This window comes from Solanum tuberosum, unplaced genomic scaffold, assembly GCF_000226075.1.
Source record: "Solanum tuberosum cultivar DM 1-3 516 R44 unplaced genomic scaffold, SolTub_3.0 scf00163, whole genome shotgun sequence".
NCBI classification, from domain to species: domain Eukaryota; kingdom Viridiplantae; phylum Streptophyta; class Magnoliopsida; order Solanales; family Solanaceae; genus Solanum; species Solanum tuberosum.
In genome coordinates this window covers 884435-901063 of record NW_006239087.1, presented here as the reverse complement: position 1 = coordinate 901063, position 16629 = coordinate 884435, and the positions used below count along the sequence as shown (strand labels likewise).

At 35.1% G+C, this 16629-nt stretch overlaps 1 protein-coding gene across 1 annotated transcript; it reads left to right on the top strand.

The window, feature by feature from the left end:
* The first annotated feature begins 838 nt into the window (after window positions 1–838).
* LOC102589680 (cell wall protein RBR3) lies at window positions 839–4775 on the top strand. Its single transcript, XM_006353773.2, has 5 exons — window positions 839–1351; window positions 1758–1863; window positions 2379–2502; window positions 2847–3734; window positions 4002–4775. The coding sequence occupies exons 1-5, from the start codon at window positions 1180–1182 to the stop codon at window positions 4407–4409; spliced, it is 1698 nt and encodes a 565-aa protein (XP_006353835.1). The 5' UTR covers window positions 839–1179; the 3' UTR covers window positions 4410–4775.
* The last annotated feature ends 11854 nt before the right edge of the window (window positions 4776–16629 follow it).

Here is a 16629-nt window from a genome sequence, read left to right as displayed (position 1 = left end):
AATAATAATAATAATAATAATAATAATAATAATAATAATAATAATAATAATAATAATAATAATAATAATAATAATAATAATAATAATAATAATAATAATAATAATAATAATAATAATAATAATAATAATAATAATAATAATAATAATAATAATAATAATAATAATAATAATAATAATAATAATAATAATAATAATAATAATAATAATAATAATAATAATAATAATAATAATAATAATAATAATAATAATAATAATAATAATAATAATAATAATAATAATAATAATAATAATAATAATAATAATAATAATAATAATAATAATAATAATAATAATAATAATAATAATAATAATAATAATAATAATAATAATAATAATAATAATAATAATAATAATAATAATAATAATAATAATAGATTGTATATGTAACTAAGGAGCCGTTTGATAAGGTGTACAAGAATGGTGACAAAGAAAGTGCATTAGTAATTTTGACATGAGTTTACGTACATTAATTATACTGAAATTATTTTTCACGTTATGTTTAATTTGATAAGTTAAAAATATAATTTATTGTATAATTTCTAAAAATTATTATTTACAAAAAAAAAAAAAATACATTCCACAAATATGATAAAAATATATATTTGAAGGGTGGCTAAATATATGCATTAAAATCTTTTACACTATACACGCCACATATGTACTCCAAATACAGTAATACCAAAATGATGGTGTAAAAAATATGAATTGAGATGGTACTGGAAACTCGTTATTTTGGTTACAAGAAGTTGGGAATATTTTTTATTTGTTAATAGCAAGTTTAAATTTTTTTTTTAAAAAGGAATAAAAGGTGGAGAGCAAGGGGAAGGGGAGAGAAAGGAGAGGGAACACACCGACCCTCTCTTACCTGTCTGTCAGTTTTTTACTATTCCTAACATGCTTTCTCTCCTTCTTCTATTCTCCCAATCTGCAACTTTTTTCTCTCTCTCCCTTTCTCACTGTTAACTCCGGACAGATCTGCTCTACCGCCGGTCAAATTCTCCGGCAGTTTTACTTCTTCTACAGGAAGGAAGCTTCGTATTTCTAAGCTTTGCATTACACGTCCATATTCTTTCCACACCTGTAATGCTTCCATATTTAATTTGAGGAGATATTAATGTTTTAGTAGTGAATAAAGAGAAAATGAATCGGAGCTTCAGAGATTCTTTGATCACCGGGAAGAATTTCCCTATCTCTTCGCAGCACCGGCGAGGACTTAGTCTTAATGGAGCTTCTAGGGAGCCCGACGATAATTTGGATCTCTTCTCCAAAAGTCGCCGGAGTGTTTCTGTTGCCTCCTCCGACGAGACTGATGGTACCAGTTTATTTTTATTCTATGATGGACATTACTTTGACATTTTCTTCTGTTTATATCTACCTTCAAATTTTGTTCTTCATTTTCTGCTACGATAATTGCAGTATGCCTTATCTTATTGTTCGGCGCACAATTATAATATACATATACACATAATTACTTCTCAATCCCAATTAGTTGAGATCTCGTATGTGAATTCTCTGTATGAGTCATCTTCCTCTGTCTGCAATCTCTTTATACCTAGCTGTTTTCTTTTAGGATCAATTAGTTCGACAAATTCTACTCGAAATAATTAGTCTGGAATATGCTACGTTTGACTTTGGCATATTAAGCTCTAATTCTTCTCAGTACTTTGCCTTTTTCATTTACGTATTTTCAAGGTGTTTCGATTGCTCTATGCCTGCAGTTACGGTTAAGCTGGGAAGGCTTTCAATTGGATCAGTGAAGCAATTAAAGAGTGGATTAGAGGATCTGTTGGCATCTACGGAAGGAGAGAAACATGATTATGATTGGTAAATCCTTATTTCTTTCTTTATCTGCAACTTTTGAATATCAGATCTAGCCTCTTCATTACCCGTATATATATGTTTCAACTTAAATCAAATAACGTGGGAAACTACTACAATTACAGTATGAACTGTTTTTTGTGTTGAACTCGTACTGATTACAAAAACAAAGACTACCTTTGATCTGTTCTGCTGTGTTGTTCCCTTCTGTCTAAAGAAGATTAGTTCCTTTAGTTTATGACTAGATCATAATTCAGGTGCTCAAATATTGACTAAGACACTGGGTATATCAGTCGAAATATACCTTTGTTACCCAGCAGTGACTGAGAACTGTAGTAGTGTATATCTGATGTATCAATTAAGGCCAGTTGTTTCATTTAACCACCACGGTCAAATTTGCCTACCCCTTTTTAAAGTTTGCTCTTCCCTTCAGTAGTTTCTCTTTCTGATTTTGAATGAATGAGGAACAGAAGGCCATTATTTTTTCCTCACCCAAAGTCGGTGTCTTTTTATTTCTATAGGCTCCTCACTCCTCCAGGAACACCTCTTGTTCCTACATCAGATGGAAGTGAATCAAAACCTGCTTCAGTGGGTCCAAGAGGCAGCTCATTGGGAAGATCTGCTTCCACTACTAAGGCTTCAAGGGTGCGTCTCTATGTTTCTGTATTAATCATGTCTTTGAAACTGTTCAAATTCGTATGTATTGTTCAATGCTCTTTAGACTTGCTTCTCCATGAGAATTTCCAATCCTGTTGTCTATCCCAATCATTTTCTTTTTGTAATAATTCACAATCATCATTAGTTTAGGTTATCATTGCTTAATATCTTCTTTTGAATTGTGTTCTTGTACTTGTGTCTTACTTATTGGGTTAGACAGTTATTTTTTTCAATGGGTTTAGTTAGATGGCTATCTAAAATATCTCTCACAAGGTTGCAATCCTCACCAAAACCTTGCAATGTTGTTGTGCTGATAAAATATTTGTTTTCAGCTTTCAGTGTCTCAATCAGAGAGCAATACTCCTGCAAGACCAACTCGGAGTAATTCAGTTACTCGACCTTCCATATCTAGCTCTCAGTATTGTACTTACTCAAATAAATCAGGCTCTATTCTAAACACAAGCTCTGCATCGGTCTCCTCCTATATTAGACCATCTACACCAACCAGCCGTTCATCTTCTTCAGCCAGGCCTTCCACGCCGACCTCCCGTGCAACAGTGTCCAGACCTTCAACTCCTTCTAAAGCCCGCCAAGCCCCAAGTACTTCTAGGCCAACCCAGAGCTCTAGACCTTCTACTCCAACATCCCGGCCCCAAATATCGGGAAACTTGAGTACCCCTTCAAGGCCTACTTCAAGGCCTTCAACACCTACTCGTCGGACTATAACACCTTCATTATCTCCAGCATCTAGATCTTCAACTCCAGCAGGGCGCCCTGTCACCAATGGACGAACTGCAGCTTCTCTTTCTCGTCCAAGCTCCCCTAGTCCCCAAGTTCGGCGACCATCGCAGCCAATAGTTCCCCCAGATTTTTCACTTGAAACACCACCAAACCTACGCACAACTCTGCCAGATAGACCTCTGTCTGCTGGCAGGTCCAGGCCAAATCCTTCTGTCACTACCAAGGGAAATGCAGAAGCCCCAAGTGTTGCAAATCCTCGAAGACAGTCATCCCCCATTGTTAGCAGGGGAAGACTAACAGAACCCTCTGGTAGAGGACGAGTGCTTGGCAGTGGGCAGCTAAGTGATATATCTGATTCCCGCAGGGCTTCACATGTCTCAGAGTTGTCTACAAGGAAGCCTGTAAAGACTGCTGCTGATAACATGGGACTTGGAAGGACAATTTCTAAGAAATCCCTTGACGTGGCAATCAGGCATATGGTAAGTATTGGTCGTTTAGATTTTACTTTGAACACATTCTTTTATTATTATCACATTAGTATGGTTTCAACATACTAAAGCTGTGAAGCAACTTTTAACTACCGATCTGGTTCAGTTATTTGTGGTCTGCTTATGGTTGTTGGTGAAGTGATTTAGAAAATTAAGCACTTGATTTTGTGTTCTATTTGATGCTGTATGGGCTTCCTTGAACTACCAAAGGGCCAGAAAGTTATTACGTACTTAACAGTGTGTCTGTTGCTGCTGCAGGATATTAGAAATGGCATTAATGGTGTTCGTCCAAGTTCTGGTTCAACCCTCTTCCCTCACAGTATTCGATCCACAAATGGGAAAGGCCAGCCTTCTCATGGTTCGACTGGCGCATCCTCTTTCAATGAGAATGCATCTTACCACTACAATGGTAATCTTCCAGAAAATGGTAATTACCTTAACAGATCATCTGAGAATGGGAGTGAAGAGGCCAAGTCTCAGCATTCAGCAAAATTGACAGATATTGATATTTATGAGAGTTCTCGTTACGATGTGCTTCTGCTGAAAGAGGATTTGAAAAACACGAATTGGTTGCACAGTATCGACGACAAGTCGGACCAAGAAACCATATTTGGTAACGGATTTGAGTCGCTGCCTGAACCTTTTAGCCCTTTGCAATATTTGTGAAGTGATATTCCTTCGTGTTATTACTAATTTTTCCTTTTGAGTTTTATTTGTTGGTAAAATCATTTGTTTGCAAAGGAAGATAAGAAGATATGGAATGTGGCAAATTAGCCCATCAGGACTGTGAAAGGCAACCTACTATATCTATTTAGTTCCATTTATTATGCAAGCAAAAGGACATTTTTATTTTTTCATTTTCATGTGCTGTCAAGAAGGTGGTTGCGTCAAATTATGGTTGTTAGTAGATCTTATCCAGTTGAAATGAAGCCTTTACCATTGTAGTAGATTGTCTGGCCCTTATTGATGGCCAAAAGTGTGTGTTATTCTGATTGGGCAGACATAAGTGTAAATGGAAGCTTATTGTCAACATATTAATGTTACCTTGATTTGGTCCTAACAAAAAGCTTATTTTCTTGATTCTGACCTTACAAACATTTGAATAAACCAACGTATTAACTATTCGTAGATATGTATCTTAACTCTTCAGTTTGAAGTGGTAAAGAAAAATACCCTCCATTTTACCTGTTATTTGTATTAAAAATATTTGTTTTCACTTATTCGTTTTAGTAAAGTAAAATAAATTTATTATATATTTGTAATGCTATCTGTATAATAAAATAACAATGTAAATACTAGTAGTTAAATTTAGATTTTCAATGCATAATTAATAAAGTTAATTTAATATGACAAAATAATAATAAATATTTTACTAAGAAGAGTGTCGAGTTGGTATGAACAAACAAAATGTGAGGGAGGGTGTAGTAAAAGCTACGGAAAATGACCAAAACTACCCCTTAATATTGGAAAAAGTTTAAAAATACCACTCATCCACCTATCGGGGTAAAAATATCCCTCAGTCAACCTTTTTGGTCCACTATTACCCTTTAAACTAACAACCTTATATTTTTTAAATTATTATTATTATTAATTCTTTCGTGGCGTCAATCTATTGGATAAAGTTAAATTCCAACCCACCAAACTTTCTCCTACCCCATCCGACCAATATTGACATCCCTTGACCCAAACGCAATTAAAAGATCCATATATAATTACAAAAAAATTGATTCTTGAATTTTGTGAAGCTATTACAGATTGGAATGGAATGATATCAATCCGTCTGCGTAATTTGTGGGAAAAGAAAATTAGTTCTGCCTGATTTGTGGGAAAGAAAATCAGTTATGCGTGATTTGTGGGAAAGAAAATGAATTTTACATTAATATTCCATATTAAGCGCAACAAACAAGTTTATAATGTATCATACATAATATATTCGGAGGAAACTTATGTATCCGGATGTCTGATTTTTAAGAGATTTTTGTAAAATAGGAAAGAGCAGGGATAGAATGTAATTTAGGGTCTTATACTGTGGGATTTAGGTAAGTTATACTTGAAAAAAATTGAATCATCTCTTCTCTCCCAAAACCTAATATCCTATTTTTCTTCTTCCCCTTTTCGTATTAAGCGATTTCAAGATCAATTTCACCCAAAATAATCAGATTTTCGATGCAACATTTTATTGAAGTTAAAAGATTCAATCGTCTATTGAAGTTGAAACATTCACATGTTTGCCAACTAAAAATGCAAAATGATTACAACTAGCAATAAATTCCCATGTAAAATACCAATTTGTAAAATTCAAAAAGTTTTCTTTCCAGATGCACAAAATTTCTTTACAGTTCCCAAACTTCAAATTTTGATAGTATTTCTCTTACTTTTAACTTATACACATCAATGTTTTAAAATAATGGCGCAGTGTGTTTAAAAGTTTATACACATCAATATTATAAATACAGAAACTTGATGGTAATATAAGTGACAAAAACTCTAATAACGAAAAAGAATACTAAAGACAAAGTAATAGTTATTGTGGGTGAAATTTGATCTTGAAATCGCTTCATAAGAAAAGAGGAAGAAGAAAAATAGGATATTAGATTTAGGGAGAAGAGATGATTCAATCTTTTTAATTTTAGGTGAAATTGACCTAGAAATGCTTAATAAGAAAAGGGAAAGAAGAAAAATAAGATATTAGGTTTAGGGGAAAAAGAGATGATTCAATCCTTTTTATTCTTGATGGATTTTTTAGGATATGGGTCAAGGGATGTCAATATGGATCGGGTGGGGCAGGAGAAAGTTTGGTGGGTTAGAATTTAACTTTATCCAATAAAAAGATGTCATATAATAATTAATTATAATAATAATAATTAAAAAATACTGTTAGTTTAAGGAGTAATAGTGGACCAAAAAGGTTGGCTGAGGAGTATTTTTAGCCTAATAGGTGGATGATGGATATTTTTAAACCTTTTCGAATAGTACAGGGGTATTTTTGACCCTTTTTCGTAAAAACTAAAAAGTATGAGCATGTCCACCAGTCACGCAACTAAGAAGCGTGTCCAATCCATCTTTTGGACAAAAATATATGGGTAAATCACATAAATATGCTATATCAAGAAAAATATTTATCATTTATGACACTAAATTTTATTTTATTTTAATTTTAAAAGTATTTTCCAACTTAATATAGCAATTTTTTGGAATTAAAAATTGTATAATGATTTCAAAAAGGTCCATATCTATTTCTATGTCGCTTCTTTCCCTCTTTCTCTATCATTTTCTTTCAAACTCATGATTTTTTTTCTTTTCCTCATCTTCTTTTTATTCTTCTTTCTTCTTTGAAATTTCCATTTAAAGAACTATTCTCAAATCAATTTTTGCCCATATTTCACGATTTTCATCCAAAACACGATAAGAAGAAGAACAAAAAAAAATAATTAAAATTTGTACAAAATCATGTGCTCAAGCAGGAATTTCAAATCTCTAAAATTACAGCAACAAGAGTTCACCTTTGATGGTCATTATAAAACTTCAAACTTTGAATTCATTATTTGAGCTTAACGAATTTGTGATTAGTTTGGATAGGTTGTTCCTACAAATAATGAAAAAAATCGTTTGGAGTTTATATCTCAATTTTAAGAAGATTTCGATTAAGTTTAGAATTGATTTTATGAAAAATATTAGATGGAAGCTCGAAAAAGATGATGTTTACAAAACTATACCCCGATTGTATTAAAGTTGTATTAGATATGTTTCATAATTGTATTAAAATCATGAATAATACATTTATAATACATATTGCAAACTTCACTCCCTTTTTAGTGATATCAACCTAACCAATTTAGGTTACACATTTATAATACATATTGCAAATATCCCTCTTTTACTTAGTGATACAAATCAAAATATTTTATAAGTCACATAAAATGCATGTTCTCGCCTCCGACCCAGTAGAACACAGAGTCAAGCCAAGTCCTGACCCGCCTAAATGGAATTCATATCTGGTCTCGAGCGTGAAATTCTCCAGGGATTAAAACAAAAATTTGACTTTTCCCTAACGCCAATAAGAAAGGATGGTGTTTTTAGGTAACAAACCACGCCAAACAGGCTAATCCTGTAGCAAGAAAAAAAGCAGAAAGGAACCGGGGTGGCCAGGTGTGAAGAGTTATTCATGAATAATATATTTATAATACATATTAAACATTTCACTCCTTTCATAGTGATACCAACAAGAATAATTTAGGTAACACACTAATAATACATTTATAAGACATGTCCAATATATTTTTAATACATATTGCAACCGTTATTCATTTTCTTAGTGATACAAATCAAAATAATTTTATAAGACAAATATAATATCAGTTTTATTCAAGAACAATACATTTTGCAAACTTCACTCTCTTCTTAGTGTTACCTTACAATACATTTTTATAACATATATTGCAAACATCACTTATGTTTTTAGTGATACAAATCAAAATAATTTATAGGACACATATAATACATATTTTATTCATGAATAATACATTTATAATATATATTGCACTCTTCGCTCCTTTCTTAGTGATACCAACAAGATAATTTAGGTAACACATAATACATTTATAAGACACGCACAATACATTTTTAATACATTTTGCAACCGTCACACATTTTCTTAGGGGTCATTTGGTAGCTGAATAAGGCCAAAGCTAATTCATGGATAACTTGGTTATTCATGTATTAATTTAATACCATGTTTGGTTTGCAAACAGGATAAAAGTTATTCATGTATTAATTTTATACAACGTTTGGTTGACAGATTTCAAATGTTGTATAAAAGTTATTCATGTATTATTCGTATATGGTGTTTGATTGCAATTTTTGTAATCTTACATAATTAATACTTGTATAACTTATGAGAGAATCTATGTATAATTTATGCGGAATAGAAGGTTGAATAAGTTATGTGTGTATTAGTAATACATGTATTAACATGGTAAATTACACATTCACCCCTATTAATTTACTCTTACATATATATTAATTTACAACAAATTAAATAATTAATACATATTAAAAAAAAGCACTACCTTTTTTTTTCTTTGAGTTTTTTTGTCTTGATAATTGCTTACTTTCTTTATCTTAAATTCTTATTAATTGTTTTCCTTTTAGTTAAAAATACAAGTTTTAATTTTTTTGCTTAAAATTACAGGTTTTAATTTTTTTGCTTAAAAATACAAGTTTTAATTTTCTTTCTTAAAATTACAAGTTTTAAATTTTTTAGTTTAATTTAAATTACATACTACTTAATTAGTTAATCATATTGAATACAATTTACTTAATTATTTTTAGTTATTTATTATTTTTCGCTATTGGTATTTATTTAATTTTATTCTGTTATTTATAAAGTTGGTTATTTTAATGGTTATAATAAATATTAGCTCACTAATAAATTTTGAAATTAAGAAATACAAATTGACTAACTAATATATTGCAATCTCTATATAACTAAACTATGCGTAACTAATACATGTATAACTAAACCCTGCATAACTAATACCTGCATAACTCTATTCAGCTACCAAACGACCCCTTAGTGATACAAATCAAAATAATTTAAAAGACACATATAATATAAGTTTTATTCATGAACAATATATTTATAAAAAATATTGCAAACTTCACTCTCTTCCTAGTGATACCAACCAAATGATTTAGGTTAACACACTTATAATACATACATAATACATACTGCAAACATCACTCATGTTCGTAGTGATACAAACCAAAATGATTTATAAGACACATATAATACATGTTTTATTCATTATCAATACATTTACAAAAAATATTATAGACATCACTTCCTTTTTAGTGATACCAACCAAAGTAATGTATACTGCACTTATAAGACATGCAGAATACATTTTTAATAATATTGCAACCTTCACTCATTTTCTTAGTGATACAAATCAAAATAATTTATAAGACACATATAATATAAATTTTATTCATGAATAATACATTTATAATACATATTGCAAACTTCTCTCTCTTCTTAGTGATACCAACCAAATGATTTAGGTAGCATACTTATAATACATGTACAATACATTTTTAGTACATATTGCAAACATCACTCATGTTCTTAGTGATTCAAACCAACACAATTTATAAGACACATATAATACATGTTTTATTCATTAACAATTCATTTACAATACATATTGCAGACATCACTTCCTTTTTAGTGAACTCAACCAAAATAATGTACGGAAAAGGGCCATAAATATCTTTAGACTATTCGAAAAGGTTCAAGAATACCCCTCATTCATCTATTTGGTTAAAAATACCCCTCAATCCATCCTTATGACCTACTTTTACCCTCAAAACTTAACAAATATTTTAAAATTATTATTACTATTATTATTTATTATGTGGCGTCTTTCTATTGGATAAAATTATATCTATTTTTTTCAACCCGCTTCGATCCATATCCACAACCCCATGACTCAAATTCAATTAAACCTAATAATGAATCTCATCCTTTCTCTCTCTTAAACACATGAATCTCTGACATTTATCATGTTTAAATGATTAATCATTAAATGTATTACTGTGGTTATGAGAGAAGAGCATTGAGAATGCAGATAAAGTAATACTAGTGCCAATTTGACTGCAAAATCGACCGCATGAACAGTGACCCGTCATATATACTCTCACTTCAATGATGCATTATTATTCTTCTTCTCTTCTAGCTAGCTAGCTACTTCTTCAAAGTAGAGGAAGCAAATTGATGGGGAGTTCATAGAGAACACATATATAGGGATGGGGTATGAATAGGAGATCAGCAAGTTGAAAGGGATATGCAAGTAATAATAGGTTTTAATTGAATTTAGAGTTTTGGGGTTTGTAATATTGTTTGTTAGCTCATTAGATAAAAAATATAGTAAGTATATGTGCTCCATAAAATGTTGAAATGCTAATGATCAGTTGGTCGTTAAACATATGCTACAACTTTTTTTTTTTTAAATTCTTCGTTTGCAGATAGATTACAGAGAGATAGGGGCTACATTCATTGTCACGACCCAACCCATCGGGCCGTGCGGGCACCTACATACTACCACCTAAGTAGGAGAACCTTTATATCCCAATAGTTAAAATCATGCGGAAAATTTAGAAAAATAGAAATAAATGTAATAATAAGATTTTTAAAACAATATCCTTAGACACACTTTTAGTTAAAACTTGTAAAGTAATTTAACAACTCACATGGATCTAGTCTAAACAGGTACAAGAGATACTAAGAGTACATCTGGACAAGATAAACAAAAGATACAACTCCCACCATGCAGAAGGAAGAGTAGAAGCTGCTGGAGAATTTATTCGTTTTCACCTAATGAAACATCACCAACCTACATCCAGACTATGTAAAAAAGACATAGCAAGAGTAGTAGTACAAACACACGTACTGGTAGGCATCATCGGTCAACCCGACACCCACCACATAACATATGAAACCAACTAGTAAGATCATGAAATAAACTACTCACTTCTCCACCTTTACCCTCTCTTTAGAATACTTGCAATTTACACCAATACTCTAATTACTAACCACCTTCTCAGTCAACTTACTTACCAGGTTCTTGATCATAGCCTAACCGTTATAACACATTAACAAATCCCCAATTAACCATCACATTGTATTTCAACTAACCGCTCACGTCATACCCATATTTACTCGTCACATTACCCAACCATGGTCACATAGTACATTATATCAAGCCTTCTTACCACTAACCCAATCTCTTTCCCCAAGGTGAAATCCACCTAGTATGTTTCATCACATACTCTGCCTCTAGTTCTCGCCATTACAACACACGAACAACTCTTGCTATCCCTTACTAGCCCCTTGAACACTTTGCCCTTCCACTATACCCAACAAGTTCGCTTAACACAAGAACAATCAAATATAAGCCAATACAACAATATAATCACATGTATATATGGAACATATACAATATCATCAACATGAAGAACAACAACACATTTCACATTCCTTAAGCTACAAAATTATGACAAGTCATTGGTCCTCTCATGGAACCCAAACCCAAATAATTAGCATACCAGAATGTGGTACCCAATCCAATAATAATGCCGCAATGTGGCATTGGTCCTCTCATGGAACCCAAACCCAAATAATTAGCATACCAGAATGTGGTACCCAATCCAATAATAATGCCGGAGTGTGACAACCGATCCAAGTTAGTTATGCCGGAACGTGAAACCAATCCACTCAACATACCACAATCACAATCACAAGTATATCCTCTTAATCATATAAACAATTCATGATTCATGGCGTTTGTCATTCATATATCCTTATTTACAACAAGTGTGATCAACAATACAACATTTGTATACCTACACATATCACAACGAAGCAAGAACAACAAACATCGCTAAATCATAGAATCACCACCCTCACAATGGATTATTCATCAACACATATCATGCAAACCTTAATTCAACCATACTTAACCCTAATTCATCCACTAAGGCTTCTTTCTAGAGTTTTAATCATAAATCATTCGGTGCAGGAAGGTCAACGCATAAATCCTACCATCGATTTACATATATTACGCATTGAGCACAAATTTAAACTACTCAATTCATAACAAACCTATCCTACCTAGGCGCCAAGTAGTTGCACGGAGTTTTGGTCTTTGATTCTTGTTTCCGGAACCGAAAATTCGCAATCCATCAACATCTTTACGCTAGAAATCTCTCTCTCCCATCTTTCCAAGCTTGCAATAGCTTTTTGGGGGTTTCTAAGGTGTTTTACGACTAAATTAGGTATTTTACAAAGAAGGAGAAAATAGAATTTCACGTTATTTACGTTTTGCCTCGCCTATCCTGCTATGGTGCCAACTTACCCCTCCCTGGCGCCGCTGCCCTAGCAGCAACAAGCCCGCTCTGGAGGGACAATGGCTCAGAATTTTTCCAAATTTTGGTTTTCCTAAATTATGACGGTTCGGGTCGTTACAATAGATACCAATTTACCACTCGTTCGTCCCCGAACGACTAATGCACGGATCATTATGCACCCTACCTTGGAGCATTTTTAACCAACTACTCGGTCCATTATGAATTTATGGTAGGGAATGGTTTTTGTTTCTAAAGCCTGATTTACGATAGGTCCCATACCTTAAGAGAACGGTTATGATATGATGCAATGTTCGACAAAAGAAACTTTTGCGTCCCAAATTACACAGCCTGACCCTGCTAGGGCGGCAACCCTCCCGCTGAGGCGAGGCCGCTGTGGCGAGATATCTTCCGCTGTGGTGGGAGATCCAAAATAGAAAAGGGGAAATATTTTCCTCATTCTCCTTTTTTCAAACTCAAAACCACCCCAAAAACTCTCTCGACATGATCATTCCGGACGACAAATCAAAAGTAATTTTTCATATTCCTTACACTCCTTACTTCATTGATTACCTAACTACTCTTGCATGACATTCAACGATTGATTAGAAATGGTTTTTGGGGTTATTTTCAAGAATGGACATAGGTTGCTTGATTTGTTAGAACAATGTAGCATGGTTACTTCCCTTACGTCCCCAACGTTCCCACAACGTCCTGGGCGTAAGGATTTCATAAAAATATGGTTAAATTGATACAAAAACCGGTGGGGGATTTGAAGGGTCTCTTGGTGTAAAACTCTAATTTAGACATCATTTAGGAGTTATTTTGCGGAAATAATTGATTATTTATGTCCTAGGATAGTTTATATACTCTGATCTGCTGAAATTCTATCGAAAACGGAGGTTTTGGGACGAAATGGCGCCATTGTCGCGCCTGGTGTTTGTCGGCGGCCTTCATCCTGCTTTGGTGGCCTTCATAATCCCATCATGACAGGATTATGGCCGCTGTGGTGGGATAAGCCGGGCAGTGGCCTGTACCTTAACACCAAAATTTCTCGTTTCTTAATTTTTAGCCTTACCCCGACTATCCTATCGCGTTCTAACTTATATTCAACTTATTGCAGGCTCTTTAAATGGTAGGTCAAAATGATGAACACTTATTCTTCGTCTGGTTTCCTAACGCCGCGAGCCGGAGAAGCACCATGACTACCGCAACACGGGGTTCTATTGTGAAAGGGGTTTTGTGTTGCACATGTTAGAGGAGAAGGAGCCTGCCTTCTATGATCGTTTGGTAGAGTTCGTATGGGTCCCCTCCCCCAGATGTACGCTCCACTTGGGTGAGGGAGTTCTATGCCATCTTGCCTACTATGCGATGGGATGACTCTCACCCCATCATCCGTATCAGGGGAGTTGACATTCCTCTGAACGCCACTGCCATTAATGAGGCTCTAGAGGTGCCGGAAGTCTCGAACTCAGAGTACGAGGCCAAATTGAGGGAGATGGATCTGGAGTGGCTGAGGGACACTCTGGTTGAGCCTACATGTCGGGATCATGTATACTGGGCTATTACGAAGGGTATTACTAGCACAGATTAGTCACCCGATGCTAAGAAGTGGCTACACATGTGACTAGGAAAATCCGCCCATCGGGCAACCACATCGACGTGACCTTTCCCAGAGCCTTGGTGGTGGCGTGCACCATATAGGGTATAGAGCTAAACGTGGGGGCACAAATTATTTCCGAGTGGAAGATGTTATACCGGGGTAACATGAAGGCATTCTTTCTCCCTAGTCTTATCACTGCTTTGTGCAAGCGGGCGAGAGTGCCACTATTTGATGATGACGAGGTACTTCCTATGGATCCCCCCTTCACCTCTTCTGGTTAGAACAAGTTCTACTTCTAGGAGAAAGAAGAGGAGGACTGGCAGGGCTAGCCGCACCAAGACGGCTACGGATTCGGACAACGAGGCACAGGTCGAGGAGGATCTGGCTGCCGTTCGGGAGAGATTGGGGAGTGACTATGGTGACTTCACTCTGGCCCCACCCAGCACCGCCTTGGAGATTGAGATGCTCTGCCGCCAGTTGCGTCAGGAGAGGAGGAAGGGTCTGGAGAGGGATCGCCTGTTGGTTCGAATATGGAAGACCGTGAGGACCATATTCACTTGCGTTGCCCCCGGTCAGGAGCTTCCCCGGGTCGAGAAAGGGAACTTTCAGCACTTCACCTTCATGGACGAGGCAGCTACTGGCCTGGAACCTCCGGAGGATCTGGACTCAGATGTGGACACTACCCAGTCCAAGGGTTCTTGACGTGGATTGTTATTTTGCCCCTTTGCTTGTAAATTTAAGACAACCTTGTTTTTATCTTCTTGACTTTTCTAAGTTTTTATAGTACATGGATGCTGGTTTTTGCTGTTTTAAACAGCCTTTAATTAATTACTAGGCTTTATAATCTATTCTCGATTTGCTGAACATTGAAAGGATTGCAGGGCTTTGTTTGGATCCTATTTGGGGTTGATTTTCGAAGTTAGGGAAAACATGGGAGGCTGGGTAGATGTTCTCCCTCGCCCTGTCCCGCTTTGGCGGTCTCGCTATGGCAGGAATATTCCCGCCCCAGCGGCTCAGACGGGACCAGAAACCAGACTAATAATTTATGGGTTCTTTTCGTGTTTCTAAAATTCCCCCAAGGTTTCCGCTTAACCAAATAATCTAAGATAAATCTACAAGCTAGGAAAATCATTAGCTAATCCGAATCAACCATAATGACATGACATCCAACTAGTTCTCATTAATTCAACGTTACACCCGCACATCCCCAGGATACACCCAGACATTCACTTGATTATTTGTTGGTTGCGACACACGTCCAGATTTTCATCTCATGAATCACTCCGTAATTTATCTAAACCCTCGCACCAACTTAGTTAGGACTTCTCCCCTCAATGGTTTTTCACGATACTCGAGTAGTTACACTTAAATAATTTCCACAACTCAGCCAACACTTCGCACATATCAAGGTTTAAACACACATTTATAGCACACACAACCACCTCATCATATTCAAGCAATTACAACTTCATATCTGCAGTTAATTCAAACAACAAGAATCACACATTCACAGTTTTCAAGATACAACTCACAGTCAAGTCCAAATTATTAGTTAGTTCGCTTCATTGATGGCCATTTCTGGTCATCCATGCAATTACGCAACCCTTAGGGCCAGATACCAATTGGAACCTCCCTAGTTTCAATTTACCTTGCTTGTGTTCCTTCAGTCGCGACCACGATGTTTGGTTCACTTCGTTGAGATACTGATATACTGTGAGTTTACGGTATTTCTAATACATTTCACTTACAAGTTGTGTGTGTCTAGGGCCTTTGTTGTATTAGTTTTCATGTGTTTTTATCATATTTTGCAGGAAAGGTGTTTAGACGCGGAATTAAAGAGATAGCTGACAAAATTGCAGAAAAGGGCATCTACGAAGGGCTTCTACAGACTGTAGGTCCATTGACGCTCCGTAGATGGTAGTCGTAGATCAGCAGCCAAGGCATGGAAGACTAATCAGGGAAATCTGACCAAGTGTGGAACCATGATGCCCATTGACGGTTCGTAGATTGATCTACGAACCGTACTGTTGATCCGTAGATTGATACTGTGAGGGTCCAGTACCTGATTTTTGAAGATTCCAAGTGTGGAGCTATGGAACGGGATTGACGGACCGTAGATCAATCTACGGTCCGTACTGCAGTTCCGTCGTTTGCTTCAGAGAAGCTGATTTTTGGAAGTTGAAATATTTTCTAAGTCTTGGCTGACGGAAGGGACTCACGGACCGTAGATCCATTGACGGTCCGTGAGTCAGTCTCGTGGAACAAAGATGCGTGCCTGTAACAAACTTTCCTTATTTTATTTTCTTTTTTATTTAGGACTTGTTTTCTATAAATAGGGCATGTAAACCTCATTTTTGGAGGTTAGACATTATTATTCTA

What these genes read in the sequence shown, in the direction of transcription:
- LOC102589680 (XM_006353773.2), top strand. Translation starts at nt 1,180, where the DNA reads ATGAATCGGAGCTTCAGAGATTCTTTGATCACCGGGAAGAATTTCCCT. An exon ending in GAGAAACATGATTATGATTG is followed by an intron (nt 1,864 to 2,378) that starts GTAAATCCTTAT and finishes TTATTTCTATAG; the next exon opens with GCTCCTCACTCCTCCAGGAA. An exon ending in CCACTACTAAGGCTTCAAGG is followed by an intron (nt 2,503 to 2,846) that starts GTGCGTCTCTAT and finishes ATTTGTTTTCAG; the next exon opens with CTTTCAGTGTCTCAATCAGA.